The 23,232-nt window shown below is 48.5% G+C and overlaps 1 protein-coding gene across 4 annotated transcripts in view; it reads left to right on the plus strand.

Moving 5' to 3' along the window:
• The window catches only part of LOC125745056 (cadherin-4), a 271,723-nt gene that overhangs the window by 161,716 nt on the left and 86,775 nt on the right, over positions 1-23,232 (plus strand). For all 4 annotated transcript variants that reach the window (XM_049017475.1, XM_049017476.1, XM_049017477.1 and 1 more), the window contains 2 exons: positions 12,258-12,493; positions 19,170-19,346. In XM_049017475.1, coding sequence (XP_048873432.1) covers positions 12,258-12,493; positions 19,170-19,346 — 413 coding nt within the window. The remainder of the gene's footprint in view (positions 1-12,257; positions 12,494-19,169; positions 19,347-23,232) is intronic.

The following is a 23,232-nucleotide window of genomic DNA, read 5'->3' on the forward strand; positions in this document are numbered from 1 at the left end:
GCTAATTGCTCACCTTCCTACAGCCTTTCCCCTCCGCTGGAATGCAAAGATGATTATAATTCTGTTTTCTACCCACCCAAAAAAGGGAAAAAATAAAATATGGTGAGAATGGTGTCATTAAGATCGCTTGTGAGAATAACCTGCTGGCGATGGTGATTTATGTAGTTTTCTCCCAGGAAGTATGGAGGTTTTCTGCTGTCTCAGTGTACACTTAGCTCTGTTACAGTACTGCTGCATCTCGCAGCCACTCTGCCTCCTCCAGCATGTGTTGTTCCACTGCTGGGACCAGAACCCATGTTCATGTAGCAGCTGTTGCTCTCAGAACCGTGGGATTCCAAAGACCACCCCTGTCCACGGAGCCAGAGGCTCATCGTGAATTATTAGCATCCGAGATGAGCCTCCGAATTACCCCATTGTATATGGCAGCAGAAGCACCCCCCCACCCGGACCCTAAAAACATGGCGGGGGCACCTGAGTCTCGCAAGGGAAGTGGGAGATGTGTCAAGCCCATCGTCACACAAATGTCCTGCTACCCCACTGCTTGAATTGTGCTTTTTTTTCCCCCTTATCCTTGTGATTGGATTTTTCTCCCCCCTCAGGGACTTATCCCGCTAATTCCCTCAAAGCTTCCAAAACATTTAGCTGACAAGTTTAAGTCCCATCCATCAAGCCTGTAAAGTCTCCTTTCATATAGTATCTGTCCCTCCCCCCACTCGCAGCAGAGCTTCGTCGCCCCCCCCATCCTCCCCCACCCCCCCCCAACCGCCCCCCCCACGAGCCGCGCTGCTCCCGATGACGGTCACTGATAAATCACCATCTACAAGCTGGCCCACGCAGCCCTGTGAGCGAACCATCCAGGCATCTGATGCCAGCCGCACGCTCTGCAGCCGCACATCGCTACGGAAACCGTCGTCGGGGCTCTTATTCACGGCAGCAGCCAGAATCTTGCGTCCTCCCTCCGCCGCACTCACACAGGCCTGCACGGCGTGGCTGCGCACGTTGGCGTGAACGTTACATCCATCCCACGTGCTTTTCGTCTGCCTTTCATGCCGCTGCCGCTGCCTCCTTTCCCCAGCCTGGAATTTCTGAACTCGGCATCTATGGAAAGCTGTCAAACCACTAATTGCCTGTGGTCCCAACTCGTTGTATTGGCACTGTTACCGTGGCGAGTGGGCGGAGAAATATCGCCTGATGCCTTTTTAGGAAAAGTAAAGAAAGCGTTATTAATTCAAATGCAGCACTGCACATGCATAATATCTTTTTCTTTTCTAGTGTTCCTAGTTAACTTTGTATGCCCAAGAGGCATTGTCTTATTTAAAACGTACAAAATAAAGTTCAATTTGGTTCCAAAGCGTGTTGCCTCCTGGAGAACGACCAAACAGTCAGAAGTCATTAACGTGTCCTTAAAATAGATCCCCGGCTGTGAAAAAATAGGAAGAAAGATGGAACCTGGGCAGATGAAGGTGGCCGGCAAGGTAACAACATTAACGACAAAAACCCAACTGACATACACAGCGGCTTTGCGGGTTGGGACTCTAGATCCATGATCAGAAGGTTGCCAGTTTGAATCCCGTGGTCAGCAGAGTGATATTCTCTGTCTGGGTGGGTGTGCCGGGCTGCGTGACTCCACACTAATAGCCATCGGAGGCACAGGCAGGCCTTCCCTGTCTGGGTGGGTGTGCCGGGCTGCGCGGCTTCACACTAATAGCCGTCGGAGGCACAGGCAGGCCTTCCCTGTCTGGGTGGCGGTGCCGGGCTGCGCAGCTTCACACTAATAGCCGTCGGAGGTACAGGCAGGCCTTCTCTGTCTGGGTGGTGGTGCCGGGCTGCGCGGTTTCACACTAATAACTGTTGGAAGCACAGGCAGGCCTTCTCTGTCTGGGTGGGTGTGCCAGGCTGCGCGGCTTCACACTAATAGCCGTCGGAGGCACAGGCAGGCCTTCCCTGTCTGGGTGGCGGTGCCAGGCTGCGCGGCTTCACACTAATAGCTGTCGGAGGTACAGGCAGGCCTTCTCTGTCTGGGTGGCGGTGCCAGGCTGCGCGGCTTCACACTAATAGCCATTGGAGGCACAGGCAGGCCTTCCCTGTCTGGGTGGGTGTGCCAGGCTGCGCGGCTTCACACTAATAGCCATTGGAGGCACAGGCAGGCCTTCCCTGTCTGGGTGGCGGTGCCAGGCTGCGCGGCTTCACACTAATAGCCATTGGAGGCACAGGCAGGCCTTCCCTGTCTGGGTGGCGGTGCCAGGCTGCGCGGCTTCACACTAATAGCTGTCGGAGGTACAGGCAGGCCTTCTCTATCTGGGTGGGGGTGAAGGGCTGTGCGGCTTCACATTAATAGCTGTCGGAGGCACAGAGCTGAATGATCACAGTGGTGACAGCGGTGATAGTGGGGGCACGGTAACCATGGGGCAGTGTGACCAATGAAGTGACAGATGACGATGACAGAGCGCGGCACAAACAGAGACCTGCAGACCCCCCTCTCCAGTCACTCCACTGTGGCACCTGACCTTGGGATCCCCGGATGAGACAAATGGCACCAGAGCCGCAACAGGAAAGAAAAATTAGAAACCCTGATAAACAAACCCGAATCCAAAAGAGGCCTGACCTAGAAGGAAGTGCTGAGAGCAGCAAGTTCCTCTCAATGTGAACCTTCCGGCTCTGAAAAAGAGCACAGCCCACTTCCCTGACACTCAGAGGCGCCCTCTCAAGGTCAGCACACTTTGCAGCTGGTTAGACGGCGCGTAGCCTACTGAGGATGACGATGATGTCAGGTGCTTTTCCACGGTCACTCTGATGATGGGAAGAGGGAGTTCGTCCATGTCTACATGTTTTATTGTTTGTTACTCAGCCGCAAAATCAATCAGCCAAGTGAAATTCACTCTCAGTATCCCACGAATCCATCCATCTAAAGATCTCTTCTCTTGGCGAGGGTCATGGCCGGGCATGGAGGGAGTAGGACCCCAGGTAGCACGGGGGATCCAGAATGGGATGTTTCAATTTTGCCAGGTTATATACATGTACTGAGCTTGGCTCTAAGTGAGAAATGAGGCCAGGGCCGTCATTAGAAGTTACTTCGGGGAGGCGGCCGGATTCTCGCGGGCACTTTGGCAGAGGGGATAAAACAGGCTGCATTCTGTGGAAGTCAGAAACTTTCCGCCGGTCTTTCCCTGCAGCCCGACTCCAGCAGGCGTCTGCCTGCCTTGGAGGGGTTTTAAGAAAGCGGATCTTCAGCTCCCATCACATTTTGCCTTAATCACCAGTAAAGCCCCCTCTAATTGCCAGGCGGGTCCACCCCCTTACGCTCTTCTCTGTCCTCCTCATTTTCTCTTCCTCTTTTCGTCTCTCTCTCTGCCTTTCAGTACTTGCTGTGGACACCCGGAGCGGAGGAGCATAAAATATTAATATAACGGGTACAAAATGAAACAAATGTATTAATCCGTCTTTAAATCATTTAGATATAATTTAATCAACATACGGGCGTTTGAGAAGAGGGGCTTTGGAAGGTCGTGATGGGATGTTGTGCATAAGATAGCCTAGGAAAAAAACTGAGAATTAATTTTGAAGTTTCGATTTGCAAAGAGGCAAATCCCTGCTTTCCTCTCAAGGGGAAAAGTGTTTCTGAGAATCTGATCAACCCAATCATCCCCTCTAAGGAAACTCTAACCCCTCATTAGAAGTGCTGTCCTTATTGACAGCAGTGGAATTAGTGTGTTTGTGTGGGTGTGTGTTTGTTCCCTCCTTTCATTGTAGTCACTGTAAACCAAAACTCAGCTGCAAGTCTCCAATTTCTCTTTGAAATGTTTCTGAATTTTGGCCACACATGCAATCCAGCCTTGCATGCCAAGCAGCATTTTTAAAATGGAAAAAAACATAATAATTACAGTGTCATAATTCTAACGGCAATGTTTTATTTAAGCATCACTACTTAAATTTCCTTTAAAAAAATCCTGGAATTGCAATTCATTGTACTGTTTCTGCACCAACCAATTTGAGGAACTACCCCATCCCGGCTCCATCTCGCTAGGGTGCACGCAAAGTCTTTACGTTTTCCAAACGTTCCTCTTGACACACTTCCTGTCAGTGTCCTGCTAACACTGCCCTCTGTTGGCAAGTGTCATCACTGCATGAAACAGAGACATCGTGCCGGCATCACAGCGCTTGCAGCGCCCCTCACACAGGTGCTCGATACACGACCCAGCCTACCAGCCATTCCAGAAATTGACACACTTTGGAATGAACACTTCAAGGAGCAGGTCCGGTGTCTTAAGACGCCACGCAGCACCATCTCTGGATGCTGTTATCTCTCCCCTGGCAGCAGTGGCCTGTTAACAATCCAGAGCCAGATGTTCATTTGCTGCATGGTGCTGCCGACCTGGGGAGCCCATCGCTGATTGATATAACACAGCTCCCCTTACCGCGTGAAAGCAGATACTTCTGCACTGCCTTGTTAAAAGGACACCTGCCGAAATGAGGTCAGCCATTTCCGTCAGGGGCACTTTCGTTCTCTCCCAGTGAAATGCTTCATGGAGCTTGGAGTAGGGACCAAACTTAATTAAATCTGACCTTTTTTTTTAAAGGGCAAGGAGGAGGTAATGACCCACACATTGACTCAGCTAGTACACCAGAGATATTTAGACATACATTTAAAGAGCAGCTGGGGTTGCCACGTGCAAAAACAGTGACCAGTGTTTGACCCGAAATATATATTTATAAATGCTAATTCTAATTAGAGATTGATATTTGTCAAGGGTGTGGAACCTGGGACAAATGAGTGTGACATTAAGCACAAGCAGTGATCCACTGGGCCATGTGGCGGACATGGAGTCGCTGAGCGGTAAGCTTGCCCGGCGCCCTGCTGTGCAGTTTGCTTCAGCTGAAGTTTCGCCCTGATTGTTTGCTTTGTCCACTGTCCCGGTGGTGTGTGCCCATCAGGCCGGCTCAGGGTCCTGGCAAATTTGCCGAATCGATTCGTGACAGGGATTCACTTCAGCAACTTGATATTTGAGGAAATGCGTTGCGAGTGAATCCTTTCACGGGCGGATTTTAATAATGCCTTTGTGTATCCAGCCGCTGGTGGGGAACGGGCATCTGCAGGCGATGGCGTCCCCAAGCGAGCCATGGTGGTGGTGGTGGTGGGGTCCCTGGGCAAGCTGTTGTGGTGGTGGTGGTGGTGGCGGCAGTGGCGTAGAGGCCCGCCAGCTACTTGGCACTTCTCTCATTTCTGCTGCATGGAACCGCAAAAACCTGTTTGCACATCTGTTCATCCCCAGAAGATCACGCTTGAAAAGCCATAACAGAAAAGCATGGGGGGGAAAATGCCCCCGCCCTTGTATCTAAGGTGCCGGGTGCGACGGGCCGGTGCCACTCACTTGTGCTGCTGGTCCTTCGGGGCGGCTATACAGATGCCTGCGGTAAAAACGCCAGACCGCGTCGACATGTTGGGTCGTATGGGTCGAGCTGAGTCCCTTTTACGGGCAGTTACCCGGCGGCTCGGTCCAAACACGAGGCCGTGACGCCACTGCGGAGGTGATCTGGCTTGGGAAGGCCAGGGAGCAGTCCATGCGGACGCGTGAGCTCCCATCCAGCGGGGCGCCTCCTTCCCTGCGGCAAATCGCTCTCAGGCCTGCACTCACCACACACACGAGCCGCCCCCGCCCCCACAAGCAGTGGGCAGTACACACAGAGGACGAGTGAGCTCCAAGGGATGGGGGGGGGGCAGAGACACTGAGAACACACACACACAAAAAAAACAATAAGAGCACTTGTGCGGATAAGCGCCCAGTGTCACAGGCTCTGGCGAATTATCAGCAGAGATAATCAGCCGCTTTCTACCCGCCGCTCAAAGGCAGGGAAGTGAAGCGACGGTTCGGCCTAAGAGATGAAGCGCTAATTTGTGGGGATTGATTATTTCTCACTTCTTCCTTTCCCAAGTATATGCTGCATATATCATTTTAGAAGGAAAAGGGCGTGTTGCCATAGACCTTACCTGGCACCAGAGCCGCAGTCTAGGTTACTGCAGGGCAAAGTCAGCCAGAACACACCATTATCCAGAGACCACAGGGAAGGGAGACAGCTGGAGCAAATCATCTGGAGAATCACAGGCACCTGATCCTGCCTCCTCGGACGGCTGGTGCCTTCCCATCATGCCCCGGCTCCTGCATACTGAACTAGGGGGTTGGCTTTTTAGTGACATCCGTGCGGGCCGTACAGATTTATAAAATGGTGTGTAACAGCTGGGTTTGTCACCTTCTGGTTGAAAGGGGTCACTAAGGCACTGCTATTTACCTTGTCAGACAGGAGAAATTTTTGGGGACACAAAGAGACAAAAAGGCTGAGAGACACAGAATAAATTGTTGCCGCCGCCTTAAGACTTTGCTGCTCGTGGCCCCGACCGCTGGTGGCACTGACATCTGCTTGCTGAAGCGTCCTCTTTGTCTGTGCATGACGGGAGCCTAGGCTTAAGGCCCGTGACGGGAGGCCTGTGAGACGTGAGGCTGGGGAGGGAGGGGGTGACTTCTCCGGGAGCCCTGACATGCGCAGTGTTCCCGCGGAGATTTGCTGCAGTCACACGCCGTCACACGCAGGGCCTCGAATGGCAGAGAGCAGCATCTCTGGGTGTGCGGCACGCTGACAGTGACCGCCAGCCGCCCCCACCACCCCCCTCCCTCCACGCCGCAATCTGGCAGCCGCTCTTCATGTCAACGGAGCAAGGAGGCGGGGTGGGCAGTAGCAACCTGTAGAGCGGAATCGCTGGGGCCCCGTGGCACAGGTTCTGCCAATGTGAGCAGTCACAGATGTTAGGAACTGCTGGGCCATGGCTGACTGGCACAGTGCCCCGCATGTAGGGGGCACCCCCGCACACCTTGCCAGGTGTGTACCGTCACAGACGACCTGACGCACAGGGGTGACTTTCCAACCCGTCTGGAAACCGGCGCAGCAGGAATCCGAAATCCCATCGCCAAAGAAGAAAGTAATGCTGATGGGCAAACAAAGCTGGCATGGCGGCCAGGCAGGCCGAACATTTCATGCGACGGCGTGGAGCAGCGTGCATGGTGCATAACGAGCGTGTCAAGGAGACGTGTCGGGACTGGGACACGCCAGCGATTATTGAACGACATCATCAAATTGAATGCAACAAACGCTACGGATGTGAAGGTTTCGGAGAAGGAGAAGTAAAATTCCATAGTGCCTTAGTTTAGTTGGGGAATCAGTAATGACTCTGCTGATGCCTGCTGCGTGTTTGCATGTAAGATGGGAAGGTTTCAAAGCAGGTGAGAGGAAGCTGCCATCAGAGCGGTGAGTGGGGGTCAGGAGAGAGCAGGCAGAGAGAGAGCAGCTGAAGGGACATGTCCAGTATATACTCATATCTAGTGCTCCATTCCATATCCATGCCTGATTTCATGGGTCCTGGGTTCCCACCATCACCCCCTACTGGACAGGGCCACTTTGCGGCAGCATACTGGCTGCAGCTGTAGTGTGTCCCTATGAAGACAGTAATGGAACTCAGTGGCCGCCAAAGGGGGGGGAGCATTTCCCAGCCATCATAAATCCTGGCAAAGATAGGTCGCCCTACATGCAAACTGGACGTCTTAAGCAAAGCTGTACTTTCTGCAGAACCAGCAAGAAACGAGCAGAGGTCTGCTTGTGGAGCAACCTTTCGCTTGTTCAGCTGACGTAGAAATTTGAACAAGGCTGCCTTCCCCTGGACGGCTGGCCCTCTTCTGTGGAAATGCTTCATGCATGATGATACACAGCGGTCTAAATGTAGGACATTTTTTGCTGAAATTTTGCAGTGCAGGCAGTTCATTGCTCATTTGGTATTTGGAGTATTTCAGACCTGCGCTTACTGTACATCCAGTTACTTTCCTTCTAATTACATAGTTACATTTTCTGCCTTTGTTACTCAAACCTTTTCAGCCGTTCCATGTCCATGTTGATTTTTGGAAAAGGGAAAGGGTGTTAAGTTCTCTATAGCTGATTTTAACCAAGATCTTTGAATTGATATGTAAACATTAATGGGCCCATTTAAACAATAATGGATGTTTTTTTAGAATTACTATTAGTTCTGAATTATTATTATGTCTGACTGTTGACAGTCACTATTTTGCTATTTTAGTCCTTGTTGGATGTATTGTATTGTGATTATTTATGCCCCCTCCCTCTTATTTTGGTTCTGATTGTGTTAACGTTGTACAGCACTTTGGAATACTTCCGTTATTTAAACATGCTTTAGAAATAAAAATGACATGACATGACATTAGTCTGCTTCGGAACAATTTCTATGTTTATTTACACAGTGTAAATCCCATTAAAGGTTTGGCTGTAGTAATGTAGATGTTCAATGGCAATACCATTGAACTCCAAGCATATTTTAGGGGGAAGTTGGCGTGGCAAAAGATTCCGAATAAATGACTTTCAAAGGGCATGTTTAGCATCTGTGTGATAATTTCACAGGAACAGAGGATCAGCTGATGCAAACTCTTTGCACACAAGTGATAAAGGAAATCAGTATATAGTTTATGTGATCAGAGAAAAGCTGCTGTTTAATAAGGTTGTATTATCATTTACTGCATTATAATATTGAGCAAATATGCCGTATTTCTTCTTGAGTGACAGATGACTCAAAGAGGTTTTCACGTAACCTTTCTCTTTTATCGCTAAGATGCCTTCAGGTCCCCAAATTTGCTTGTTCTTGCCGAGCCTCTGCGTCCTGCTGCTACGCTTTCAGTGGCCTGCAGTTGTGGAGATTCATGTGGGGAATTTATATTGAAAAGGTCATTAATTGACTTTGCCCTATTTACATTAATATCCAGTGTATGTCAAAACATATGGTTCCATTAGTGCCTTTAGATACACAAGTGTATGAAATCCCTTGTTTGTTACACATTTTTTTCCTTGCATCATTTTGTGACTTATTATAGCTTGCAAATTATAAATAGGCACTGCTTTCTTTGTTATGAGCTGAAGAAGCACCAGTGAACTTGTCAGTCTCCCCCTCTGTGATGGTTTTGTGTTACAGAAGGCGTGTGTGAGTGAGCTTTCCCAAGATAGCATTTGAAATTCACAAGTTTAAAGCTCCTTCTTTAGCTACCCCTGAAGGAGGTGGTGGGGATGGTGTGGGGTGGGGGGGGGTGATACAGCTTATCTGTCAGAAACACGGTGAATCTGGCATAACGAAAACCCCTGTCTGCTGTCACTCAGAGTATGAACACAGATTGCTAAAGTCCATGAAGATCAAAATTTGTGAAAACGGGGTCTTCTAGGCTTACAGCTCCTCTGCGGCCAGAATGGGAGCAGTCAGCTGGGCCGGTGCAGAGCACTGACCTCTTGGCCTCTTTCACTTTCTGACACAGCTCTTCATCCACCGGCATCACTATATATGACTTTGCACCAACCAGGAAATTTGGTTGCTGAATTGATTAGTTCCCAAATGTACCTAAGAATCTCAAGGAGAACAGGTGTTACACTGTAGAAAGGGAGTGATCTCATTGGACAGTGTGCATTTAGACAGGTGTTAGAAAGGGAGTGATCTCATTGGACAGTGTGCCTTTAGACTGGTGTTAGAAGGTGAGTGATCTCATTGGACAGTGTACCTTTAGACTGGTGTTAGAAAGGGAGTGATCTCATTGGACAGTGTGCCTTTAGACTGGTGTTAGAAGGTGAGTGATCTCATTGGACAGTGTGCCTTTAGACAGGTGTTAGAAAGAGAGTGATCTCATTGGACAGTGTGCCTTTAGACAGGTGTTAGAAAGGGAGTGATCTCATTGGACAGAGTGCCTTTAGACAGGTGTTAGAAAGGGAGTGATCTCATTGGACAGAGTGCCTTTAAATAGCTGTTAGAAAAGGAGTAATTGGACGGTGTACCTACATTTTTGGACAGTATAATACAATCCTTCCATTCCCAGACAATCACTTAACAACACGCTTGTATGATGTATGACTTTGTGTTTGATAACGAGCTCTGATCTTGTCTGGATTTCCGTTGCTTTGTTACATATTTGCTTTTCACTGTCGCTACAAGTCTACATCCATAGCTGGTTGTCCACATCTCACCTCTCTTATCCGGCTTTCTGTAAATAAAACTCATAGCCAAAGGATTTCCCCACGGTCTGTGCCGCATATAGTCACCAACATTCTACCCTGGCCCACCACAGACTGAGCAGTAACACAAATAAGTCAGAGAGTAGTGAGTTTTAATGCAGGAAGCATATCTACTCAGCATTTTCTCCAGTAGGAGAGCTCTGTTTTCTCATCACAGATGTTTATAGAGAGGCATTATCAGTGCATTATTTGTGAGTTTTTCGCCGATGCCGATAAATTCGTGAAATCTTAGTATCAGGCGATTTTATAGGCCAACCGATATTTCAGTCGAGCCCTGCAATGAATACTTGATAAGTGAAAGATGGGCTCTGTAAATATGGCTGCAGTCACGGTCGCCTTCTCAGCAGGCTTGTTGGTACCGCTGTCAGTGGTGCTGCCTTCACTTGGGGGACACTGCCTCTCTGGCACTGCTACAGTACATTGGTAACAGAAATGGGATAAGATCCTTTTTGTGGCGAACATTCAGATTCAGGGGCAGCATGGGGGTGCAGTGGTTAGCACTGTTGCCTCACACCTCTGGGACCCGGGTTCGAGTCTCCGCCTGGGTTACATGTGTGTGGAGTTTGCATGTTCTCCCCATGTCGTCGTGGGGTTTCCTCCAGGTACTCCAGTTTCCCCCCACAGTCCAAAAACATGCTGAGGCTAATTGGAGTTGCCAAATTGCCCATAGGTGTGCATGTGTGACTGAATGGTGTGTGAGTGTGCCCTGCGATGGGCTGGCCCCCCATTCTGGGTTGTTCCCTGCCTCGTGCCCATTGCTTCCGGGATAGGCTCCGGACCCCCCGCGACCCAGAAGGATAAGCGGTTTGGAAAATGGATGGATGGACATTTAGATTCAGAAGTAAGGCTGTTACCAGTGTTGGGGAAGTTGCACACAAAACTAATCCATTACAGACAGTTCAGGAGCACAAAGTACAAATCCAGACCAAGGTTTTGTTTCAACCAACCAGTTGAAAACTCGGTGACTATGAGTCTTTATACTCAACTACTTGGTTGAAACAAAACCTTGCTCTGGATTTGTACTCTCTGGTCCTACTCGCATGTGTCCTTTGTCAGGAGGGCAGCCGAAGGGCTGAATGAAGACCAATGTGAGACTATGTGGTACCTCTATGTGAGAAGGGGGCAGTGTTGTCAAGTTTTGAACCTGTATCCTTATTGGTTGATTCAGTTTGGTTCACTGCCTTTGGTTTGGAGAAGTGGGATCTGAGTTTGGCCAAGGCATGTGCACAGCGGAGTGATCGCTCTGACAGGGAATCTTGAAATTAAGTGCATTTTTAAGTAAAGGACATAGCAGGTATGTGTGTTATGGTGTAATAATTAACGCGTAAAATTGTTACGCGTACATTTTTTTTGCTCTCTTCTCTCTGGTTTGGATAAAGGCCACTGTCCTGGTTTCTTGCTAATGTGCTGTTCATTAGCTCTTAATTTTGATCAATAATAAGCGCGGTCGACCGTGGGGTAGCCTTCCCCGACATTCGGTTTGTTAATACGTTGCCTTCTACTCGTTTTAATAAACTGTGCTGAAGAGCTGCTTCCACAGAAAACCGTGTTAATGATACCCTGTAATAATGGCCTCTCTGCCATACATATGTTTTTATTGACCATCACAGTAAAGTGAAAGCTTTTAATAAATTGAAGGATCCCTTGACACAAATATAGATCTGAGTCTCCGCATCATGGGCCATTCAGTGTGCAGTGCGGCTGTGGTTACCCATTGTTGGGAAGCTTATTTCTTCTGTTTGTGATTGTAGTGCGCCCGTTTTTGTATGCCATCATGTTTGTCATAATCTGAAAATCTTTGACAAACAGCAGCACTCGAGCACTATGGAGGCAAAGACCCATTTTGTTTTCTTTTTTACGTCACTTTATAAGAAAGGTTTGCACATCAATATGGTATTTTTTGCACATCCAATTAAAAGATAAAAAAGAACAGAGAAATCAATTTGGACGAGGAGTGGCTGTGCAAACAGGCAGCATGTCCGCAGCGAACACTTGAAAGTAGTTGTACTATTCACTGCAGAGTATGATAAGCTGAGTCCTGATCCGCTTCACAGTGCGGTGAGAGCCGGGACCTTTTCAGCTGCCTGATCTTGTCTCCAACACTCTGCCTCTTTTGTCTCCTCCCCCCTACACCCCAATTTGGTCCCTCTCCTCAGTCAAGTTTGACAGCTGCAGGGAGGACGAGGCCGTGGGGTTCGAGAGCAGTGACCCAAGCTTCAAAGTGCGGAAGGACGGCTCCATCTACGCGGAGAGAGATGTCTCCAGCCTCCTGGAGCCCGTGCAGTTTATGGTGACAGCCCGCAGCAGTCCGGACATGCCAGTCTGGGAGACCACCATCAAACTGGCCTTGGCTGGATACTCACCGCCCCCACCCACTGCACCCACTGCGCGTGTAAGTGTCGCCCTTGCAAACCGCCATCTCTCTCACATCCCCCAACACAAAAGTGAAAATAACTCAGGCTCTCCTGAACTGTTATTGCACCTGTAGGCTGTTACAGCTCTTGTTATGCAAAATCTGACTTAATTTACTTCAACACATAATAGCACTCTGCTAACACTTTAATTAAGTCATCATAATGCATTATAGATACCTTCATAATGCATTATAAATGCATTCATTAAGTATTATAAACATGACTATACATTTTTATTAAAGGGAATAACACTTTATAGCCATTTTTATGACTGCTTTATGAAACTCATCTATGCACTATAATAACTTTTATGATGCATTATAATGGTCAGCATAAGCCATAAAGAACTTCATAAAGCAGGCTGAATGCATATTATGCATGGTTATAATGTGTTTTTTTATAGTTATAGCCATGTTTATAATGCTTTATGAATGCATTTATAATGCATTATGAAGGTATCTGAAATGCGTTATTCATGAGTACATTAAGTAAAGTGTTAGCAACAGAAACCAGAAAGGTAAACCAATGCTAATATGTTATGGTGTTTTTTTTTCCCTACTTACAGTATGTGACATAAATCCGCGGCTGCTTGGGAGCTTCTCGTCCCTCCAAATTTGTTCTTTTCAGGGTTTTCTCACCATCTCAGTACCGCGTGGTTCTGTCTTACACTGAGATGCTGGCTGGAGCAGAACGCTCAGGGTCACGCCTTGGTTTGTCCCAGCCGCGCGCCGCTCCCGCTGAAGCGAGGCGACAGAAGCAGCTCTGTCCTTCCCACTGGCGTTGTGCCGTCCTCACGTTCAAAGTGACCTGACGACAGCGGAGACGAAGAGGGTGTCAGTGACTGGGAGACGCCCTGCTCCTATTAGGCAGGCTTTATGGAGCTCCCCGTGGTCCGTCTGTGTCACTGTGGGACCCCATCATGGATTAATATCTCATATTCGGCCCGGAGGACGTTACTATATCATCTCTAACAGATAAATAAGTAGAAAGATGGGACCCATAAAATCCTTTAGTCAGCCCTGCCAGTGGGGTGACTGGGGCGGGGTGGGGGGGCCCTGTACCCTCTCACAACAGCCCCACTGGGGCGCACGCTCGCTGTCATCGTTTTCGTTTCCGCCGGCATTCTGTAACTCCGTCTTCCGAGAGGAAGGTTGAGTTGATTTCCCATCTGGAAAAGCAGCGTTGCCGTGGTGACAGACTGTTGGCGTTAATGTTAACGCAGTCTGCTGTGTGCTCAGGAGCCAGACAGAGTGCGTTTGAACTTCTTTTGGCCCATCTCTGCCTCCCCAGCCCCCGCGGCCCCCGCACCACTGGCATCCGCTCTGCCGCGTTTGGGAAGCAAACAAAATTGATCAACTGAAAGCAAAACCTTAATGTGTTCTTACATAGATGTAAATGCTGTTTTGTTATTATATAGTGTCCTCAATACGCCATATCCTTCTCCCAAAAGGGACCCACAGTCTCCAGGGAGTCTCGTTGATGAATTAAGTATCAGCTCTCAGACCTTAATGTACGACGTTCAGACTGATGTGCACCAAGGGAAGATAATCGATTTCGGAGTCTTCGACCACTAATATCACAGCAGGGAGATCCTGGCTCTATAATACTGCACCAGGATACACAGGAAAAGGTCAGACTAGGTCATCAAGGGTCACAGCCATTAAAACTTTCTTTCCCAACTTGGAAGCAAATATCTCTGAGTTGGAGTCACTTGGAGCAATCAGATTAAATAACAGCAACATACAGTGTGCAATTAGTGGGCCGTCACAGTGCAGTTTAAGAAGAGCACAGAAGCAGCTGACAAATATTTCATGGTATCCGGAGCGCAGAATTACCCTGGCTGATTAACAACGCAGTGTGGGTATCGCTTACGGGCCCCACGCACTGCCAAGGCCTCACACTCCTAATTCCAATTAACGCTTCGTTTAACGGCTCTGGCGGCCACGTTCAAAGTGATCTGTGTTGCTGGGCCGCCTCCCTAACTCGCCGTGACCGTGCACTACGCCATAGGGGATGGCGGGCTTACTGACGGCCCTCTGCTTTATTTATTTAAGCCACCACATCACACAGGTAGAGGCTAAAAATACTTGTGATTGATTTCATGCCGCTCTCTCTTTCTTTGCTCCAGCCTTATGGTCGGCGGAGTGGGGGGGGGGTAGGAGGGGGGGGCTGTGATGGGCTGTTATCTAGTGTGTGCGCTCGATAGACTTCAGAGAGACAGAGGTTGTTTGGGCCTCCTCGGTTTTATTAATTCCGTCTTTTCTTTCCGTAGTCTTTGCGGTTTAAAGAAAGCCCTTGGCCATAGCGAAGGTAGAGGGGGGAGGGGGGGTGCCGGCATCTCCGCAGTGTGACAGAGATCGAACTATGCGCTTTGCCAAGATTCTGGGCTCGGTGCCACCTTTGGCCGCTGTTTGCCTCAGACACTCCGCAGGGACAGTCGATCCCCCAGACCAGAGAGACATAGGACTCATCTTGTCGGGAATAAGGGAAGTGGCAAGGTCTTTGTCCCACCGCTGGGAGTCTGTCCCACCAGCCTGTGTATGTGTCCCCAAGGACACAGTTGTCTGTCCACTGTGGATCCCACCTGGACCCCAGGCTGTCTGGCTGTCGGCACAGCCGGCATATCCAGCACAGGTCTGCGAGAGCGGCTGGGCTCAGGCGCAGTGTTTACTCTGTTATTTTTGTTTGTTTTCCTGTTTGCTTATTTATCAGCGCACAATTGTCTTGGCAGGAAACCACAAATTCCCCATAGCAACGCGCCCTCATGCCGCACGGTAAAGGGGTGGTGGGTGGATGCAGTTAACCTCCATCAGCCTGTAGCGACAGGGGCGACAGGAAGCAGAGCCTGGGAACGTGAGGATCCTCCGCCTGGGAATCCAGATGCTGAGCCCCAGTTTGTGGGCATCTGTGGCTCTTCGTCATGCCGGCACGTCCCGAAAGTGTGAAGTGCCTGGGTTTTATAAAAGGAAATCCATGGAAAACTGTGGTGAATTCCCAGTGGCAGAGGTCATGGTGTAACTGTCCCGCAGGAATGCTGCATGCACAGGGTAGGGAGCACTCGGAAATATACCCACATAGTGATATATGAGTCCAACAATTTATTAAGAAAGAACAAAATGAAAAGCTGAAATCTCTCCTTCTTATCGTATGTCCACCTGATGGATCCCATGACAGCCTTTCAAGCTCCTAGAATGACAGGATGAGGGCAGTGTTTCCCAGTCCAGTCCTTGGGGACCCACAGCGAGTCCATGTTTTTGCAGTTCACAGAGACGTGGACTGACTGGTAGAGAACAGGGAAGGAGCAAAAATATGGACTGTCTGGCAGGGAGCCGGGAGGGAGCAAAAACGTGGGTTGACTGGTAAGGAGCTGGGAGGGAGCTAAAACGTGGAATATTTAGGAGGGAGCTGGAAGGGAGCGCAAACATGGATTGACTAGTAGGGAGCTGGGAGGGTGCAAAAATGTGGAACGTTTGACAGGGAGCTGGGAGGGAGCAAAAACGTGGAAGGTTTGGCAGGGAGGGAGCAAAAACATGAACTGTATGGCAGGGAACTGGGAGTGAGCAGAAACATGGACTGACTGTGGGTCCCTGAGGACTAGATTGGGAAATACTGAATTAGAAATTCAGCCTCATATAGACCAAGAAAAAGAGGAATGCTGAGAAGGTCCCTGGCTAATTCTGGGCCAGCTAGAAGCACGGAGCAGAAATGGATCCACAAACAGCACATTTCAATGTGGGGGTGGCTATCTGTGTGGTGAGCTGCTGAATAATCACTTGCAGATGCGACCACAGTACAGCCTCACGGGTACCAAAGCCTGTCTGGCTGTGGGTGGGCGGGAGGGGGGGTAGCAGGCCAGCGGACTCTGCCGGTTCAGAGATGGAGATGCAGGCTTGCGTTATTTCACACTGGCTGATTCCTGTTCACAGTACAGATGAGGATGGGAGCCACACCAGCATGCATGTCTGTTGACTTTATTATATTACTCGGCCAACATAAAGCATATGTTGGCTTTGAGATATTTTGTTAGAGTCTTTCTGTTTTTCTTTTCCTTCAGCTTCTTCTAATGTTTCTCAGCCCTCTGTTCCCAGAAACATCGTTACAGTGTCGGTATGTCGTGATATGTGCGTGTCACGGTCTCTTTGTGCAAAACACGTCGGCCGAATGAGGGACTCAGATCTTTGCTCAGGCTGAATTTCCTCAGGAGAGCCCAGCAGATGACGGTAGACAGCTAATGTCGCTGTCATCCCTTCAGCTGGCCCCCATATTCCTATCTTGGCTCGTCCGAACTGTTCAGATGGCCCATCTGATGTGTCAGCAGTGTTTACGTGTGGTGGGGTGAGCAGGGGGGGGTGGGTGCTGTTTATGGAGATAAGTGCATTATCAGTGTTTAGGCAGCAAGCGCGGGTGGGATTCCTACATGTTACTATGCAGCTTGGCACCAGGATCAGGACTGGGTCCCTCTCACAGGCACACGGGCATGGCTTCTCCTTCTCTCACCCTGCCACCTGTCCATCACGGCCCACAGGAAGTCGTCGGAGCGAGTCCCCAGTCTCGGCGCGGGTACCGGTGAGGCGCAGCGGCGAGCAGCTGGAGCGTGAGAGTTTGTATCGGGGCTGCACATCTGCTCCCCATTCTGTGGCCTGCGCTGGAATTATCAGAGGTGCAATATCAACTAGAACAGACAGGCTTGGAGCCCAACTTGCCAAGCCAACTTACACAGGAGGGAAAAAAAAGGATGTGTTTGCTTAGCTTTGGCTCACATCTGCCGGGCCGCGTCTGCCGACGAGCCTCGTTTGCATCCATAGGCTGGCCCATGTGGATTTCGCTTGGCGGACTTTGCCCTCTTTAGGCATACCATATGCGTTGTAAACAATATTGAAACAGCGTTTCAGAAAGATGTTCATTTGGGCTGGAAGCAGTTTTCTGGGCACCCAGGAACGGCCGGATTAACTGCCACTTACTCTGGCGCATTGAGAATGCGCGGGTGCCCAGCCGCAAGACCACCGAGGGACGCTCCTGCTGCTAGCGAAGGCTGCGGTCAGCTATTGCATACACAGTGATGTCACCAGGAAAAACAAAACTGCTTTGAGTCTAAAATTCATTTGACTATTTTCATTATATGAAGGTTTAAGCCAAAGCGAGAAATTAGTGCCCTTCATGTGATGATCGAAAGGTGAAGGAGGGATCATTCATACTGGACACACTCAAACTAACAGAGATAAAGTACATTACATCACATCTGAAACTTGTCTGATGAGTCAGGCCCTCAGTAACAGCGAGATCTTGAAATAACTTTCATAACTTCCCCTGACATCCTCAGGCTAGTAACCACACAGAGCAGCAACACACACACACACACACACACATATGTTTCACTTCATACAATTTTTATTTGATGGTTTGACCCACTTCCCCTGAACAAGCATCTGATGAGGTTTAAGGCACAGCGTCCAAAGGCCGCCCCCAGAATCACCGAAAGAAAATGCCGGAAAATCACACTAGAATCGTGCTGGATAAACAGCCTGAGGTGTAGCGGGTCCAGCGTGCTTGGTGACGACCGGCACCTTTATGTTGGGGTGCAGGGTAGTATTCAGATGTGTGACTTCTTTGTATGTAAATGTATGGTGATTGGGTCTCTGGGAGTGCACTGTGAATTAACGAGCTGATCTCATTTTCATACCTCTGACAGATCTGTCATATTGGGACTTGCGACTGCAGTTCACCTATTTAGCTCTACATCATCCGTATTCATTTTCTGCCTTTCGACAAAAGGAAACATGAAAACAAATGATTCAGCATCCCCTCCGGGAAATAATGTTAGATACACGTTATCTTCACCCCATGATGTATTTAACCTGCTCTAAATTGCAGCGGTTTAGGAAGTATGAAAATTCCCAGGAACATAATGAATTATTATTACTGAGACGGCTTGTCACGACCCCACGGTGGAAGATAGAGGCGGACTGAAAAGGTTGCAGATCCAACGTTTTGAATAGCCCGTGCTGCACATTGAAATTGATTGAATCTGTCCGGGATGCATGTTTAACATTCGGTGCATTTAAACTACACGGAAAAGGCTGCATGAAACCTTGACCAAAACTAAATGTGCCTTGCCGGCTAGAAATGTGCTCCAGATTATTTTATTTCACTGCACTGAACTATTGAGCAGTTGTGAACTAATATAATGTCCAGCCTGAGCTGGATTGTGTGTAAAGCGGATTGTGAGACTCCGTGAATGCCATGTCCAAATCTGGCTGTTCCGATAAAGCATTGTATCCTGAAATACTGTTGCTATGGTGCAAACAGTGGTCTTCACCAAATATTCATGGACCCACAGGAAATGACATCGGCCATTACACTTTACAGGCTCTGGCTAACTCGAGGCTTTCTGTTTTACGAGTGTAACAGCAGTGCCCATGTACGTCTGGGTACTCTCGGAAGAAAGGATGCATTTCTGCTGACTTCGCTTCTGAGCTGTTGTTTCAGCTAAGTAGACGAAAAGGAACCCAGAAGACACTGCGACATCCTACCGCAATCACACTGAATTAGGTCGACGGTTAAAAACAATGATTCTCGGTGAAGCTACCTTACGGACTCGGGTACGAAGGGGGAGGGGCCCAGTCATTGGCTGACGTCATTCTTCCCTTGGTGCAGATCGCAGAGGGAGCGAGTACAACTCCTGCCACCCAGCTCCAGCCCAGTGTCATCACTTTTCCATGGACACGACTGATGGGCTCCAGTGGGCTGCGACGGCAAAAGCGGGACTGGGTCATTCCACCAATCAACGTGCCAGAAAACTCCAGAGGTCCCTTCCCACAGATGCTTGTCAGCGTAAGTCAAAGCAAAAGTACAAGAAAGGTGACTTTGGTCTGGTTTAAAATAGCAACATCGACAAAAAAAAAAAAAAAATATTGTGTTCCCTGATCCTTTCTTGCGTAATAAAGCACATAAACGATTATAGGAGAGTAATACATTTATCACCGTTGTTAGCATTCTTACGGTAGTAGTATTTGTGTATCGCTCAGAATGGTGTTAACATCGTAGGTCTTCCTGATTTAGCTTGAAATGGTTGTGAACGGACTGAAAAAGACCCGCAAAACAGATTAGTACAGGCTGTCATCACCAGCTTTGTGGATGATTATATCCTGTTCTGAAACGCGATTACCGTGTCCCCGAACAGGTACCATGGCTCTGGTGACATTTTAGGAACGGGAATATACTCCTGAGTAAACAGAATACCGAGCGTCACTGTCTGTATGTAGTTAATTGCTCTTAAAGACATTAGCCTTAGGGTAAATTTGAGGTCCAGGCAAGCTGTTAGCTTTTAGCTTTGCGGCCTAACAAAAAAGGTGAAATAAATAAAATGAGAGACACATCATTAAAAGTTACGCATCTGCGTGTGCACTGCTTGAAAAGCAGTCGGAGTTGAGATACCGCAGGAAAACACAAAAGCTTTCAGTATATCGCACATTTTATGCAAGAAGGATTTAAACAGGCCCCATCTTAAGTTCACAGTGCAAATTGCACAGCGATCAGGCAGTAATAGTAACATATTTTCAGGAGAATTTACCACCAAGTCATTTTCCTGGGGCTCTGGAAACTTCCGTAGTAAAATTAAGATGAAACAATATTGAGCACCGTGGAAGATTACATCCCAGCAATAGCACTCGCCTGACAAAGTGCGGGAAATGAATAGGAACCGGCAAGCAAGTGCTGGGGAAGAAAATAAGATGAATAAATAAAGAGGCGCGTGGAACGCAGGCGGCGAGGTGCCGAGGGCCATGCGGGGGGTGTGCAGAGGTGCTGTCAGGAAGGCACCGGCCCTGCAAGAAGGCCGCATGGTGCAGCCCGTAAAACATCCTCCAGTGGAAATATTTATTGGCTTTGCACTCCGTATTTGAAATATTTAACAATCAGCCTTTTCTGGTATTTACAAAACCTTCTCAACTTTTGCCTTGGATCGCAATTGAGTCAAGGGAGCCTCTTTCACACTCTGTCTCTTTTCTGCGTTTCCGCCATCTCAGGGGAAAACCTGCAGACACAGATTTTTTTTTTTTTTTTGGGGGGGGGGGGGGGGGGTGCGGATAAAATAAAGAAGCTCGTTTTGTTCAAGGTTTTGTGCCTGGGGGTTGAGGGGGGGGTGGCTGTGAGGTTGTATGTGTGGTTTAGAGCACAACACCATATGATGTCCTAAATGAGGATTTATGTAAATTCAACAATAAGACAGAATGCATGCAGACATCTGTGCTGTGCTCCTTAACCCAAACACATGCAGAATTCTGACATATCTGACGAGCAGTTTTAACCAGGATGTGGTGATTACTGACTGCACTGCTCTCACTATGACAGGGAAAAGCCTCAGTTCTTCTCATTGGAGAATAATGAGCATGTTTCCAATTTAATTCTGATCAAAATCTTGTTAGTCTTCAGTTCATATTTCATATAACAGTCGCTATTCTGTTTTGCACAGCACAAGCCATTTCGGGTTGAAATTATTATTTTTTTTAACTGCATTTGCTTGTCATGTTTTATTTCTTTTTTTTGTGCTTTTTAAATCAGTGACATTTGGTTCAGGTTCTTTTGCAAATAATATATATTTATTTCTATTCAGTATAACCGTTGAGGAAGTTAGGACTGTTTTCAAGCCAACAACATGAAAAAAGAAGTACATTTTGGGAGGTATATGTGCAGTAAGGGAAACAGTTTAGATAAGTGCTGCCAGAATGTTCCAGAGCTGGGGTGTGACACCATTACTCAGTGTGCAGCCCTGTGTGACACGTTGATACTTACCTTGTTTAATGACCTGTGAAGCCAATACATACACTAATGGGGTGTTCAGTCATCAGCTGGCTGGATGAGTGACAATTCTGAAGCGCCGACACCTCCCGTCAGAATCCCGTCTCCCCCAGTCACCCGCTAGAGTGGCCTGAGTCTCGACGTGGGCGCAGCCCCCCACCGCCCTAGACCTCGGTGCATAGGGGAGGCCATAGCAGCCATCTGGGGCCCCGAAAACTAAGGGCCCCTTAAAGACAGAATTTCCAGACAGAATTTTAGCAACAGTTTCCATGATAGACAAAGCGTCCCCCCGCCCAGCATTAAGGGACGCTTCCTACTTTGAGACTTCGAGCAAGTAGCCTAACAGAAGAAGGAAACAAAAGAGAAGATACAAGTCTAACATTACGTCTCCCATGTCTTTGATACTAAGCCGCTAAAGTGGTTGATAGATTGTGGACAGAGGTGGAGAGACACCGGTAAAGGAACGTATGCAAAAACTCAAGACTAACCCTGGCCTCGGAGTGGAGTTAGGCTACAGCTTACAGCCACAGCAAAAGAGGGAACGATCGACCTTCCGGCACAACACCCCCCACCCCCTGATCGGCAACTTTTACCGATAGCATTCGCACTGCCACCTTGATCGCTACGTTTTTCTGCTGGCATCTTGCATTTTCATTAACATACTGCTGCTCCATTGTTTTTACTCCCTCGCGTTTCCCTTTCGGTTCCAAATGACTCACAAGGCCCACATTGGGGGCACCCTACCCATGGCGGCCTAGGCCCACAGAGAAGTTAGTCTGCCCCTGTGAGTGCCGATCTCTGCCAGTGAAATAGTACCAATTGGCCCCTGGTTTCACGAGTCGACACTGTCAGAGCCTGGGCGTGAGCTGCTGGTGGGGCATGCTGGGTAATCGCTTCTTAAGGAAGCAGAGAGAGAGAGATTGACCAGAGACCATTTGCTCCAAACACACCAGCATTGTTTGTCTTTCTCTTTCATTCTCTGGCATACAATGATCAATGACGAGTAAGAGCTATTGATCTTTAAAAGGGCTTTTTTTGAAGCCGCTTATTGATTTGTCCAATTCTCTCCCTCCTGTGGTGGATCAGTCGCTTCTGTTCGCTGCTAAAGAAATGTTTGACACGGGTCCCCGTATTATCAAAAGTCGGAAAAATGTGGAAATTTCTAGAAAACTAAATTCACATTATAATTCAGAATGTTTGTTCTTTCATTTTGATGTAAACTGACAGAGCACTATCACAATGGTAAAGTAAATTACTGATTCTGAAGACATTTACCTTTCTAAAATTCCAAAATATTCAGGTTCATTACAATCACTAAAAACCCTAAAGTAAATAAGATCAGCTCAACCACAGTGAAGCTAAGTGAATGAATGCAGTGACCAGTAACAAAGAGGCAACCATTTGTAGACAGATTAAACCGAAATGCAGCCTCACGGCCTCAGCCCTCTAGACAAGCAGAAAGCTTCATAACGACTCGACACTTTCACCTTCAGACACAATGCAGGCTGGTGGTTCTAAATTACTCACCATGTATGACTATGTGCATGTGTGTGTCCTACATGCTAACATGCTGGCCGGACTCCTGATGTGCCCCCTCACTCCCAATGACCCAAGATAAGTCATATCAAAATATAAAGTGAAGGTACCATGTTGGGGCGGCATGGTGGTGCAGTGGTTAGCACTGTTGCTTCACACCTCTGGGACCCGAGTTCAAGTCTCTGCCTGGGTCACATGTGTGTGGAGTTTGCATGTTCTCCCCATGTCGTCGTGGGGTTTCCTCCGGGTACTCCGGTTTCCCCCCACAGTCCAAAAACATGCTGAGGCTAATTGGAGTTACTAAATTGCCCGTAGGTGTGCATGTGTGAGTGAATGGTGTGTGAGTGCGCCCTGTGATGGGCTGGCCCCCCATCCTGGGTTGTTC

Source organism: Brienomyrus brachyistius, chromosome 6 (assembly GCF_023856365.1).
Source record: "Brienomyrus brachyistius isolate T26 chromosome 6, BBRACH_0.4, whole genome shotgun sequence".
Lineage (NCBI taxonomy): Eukaryota > Metazoa > Chordata > Actinopteri > Osteoglossiformes > Mormyridae > Brienomyrus > Brienomyrus brachyistius.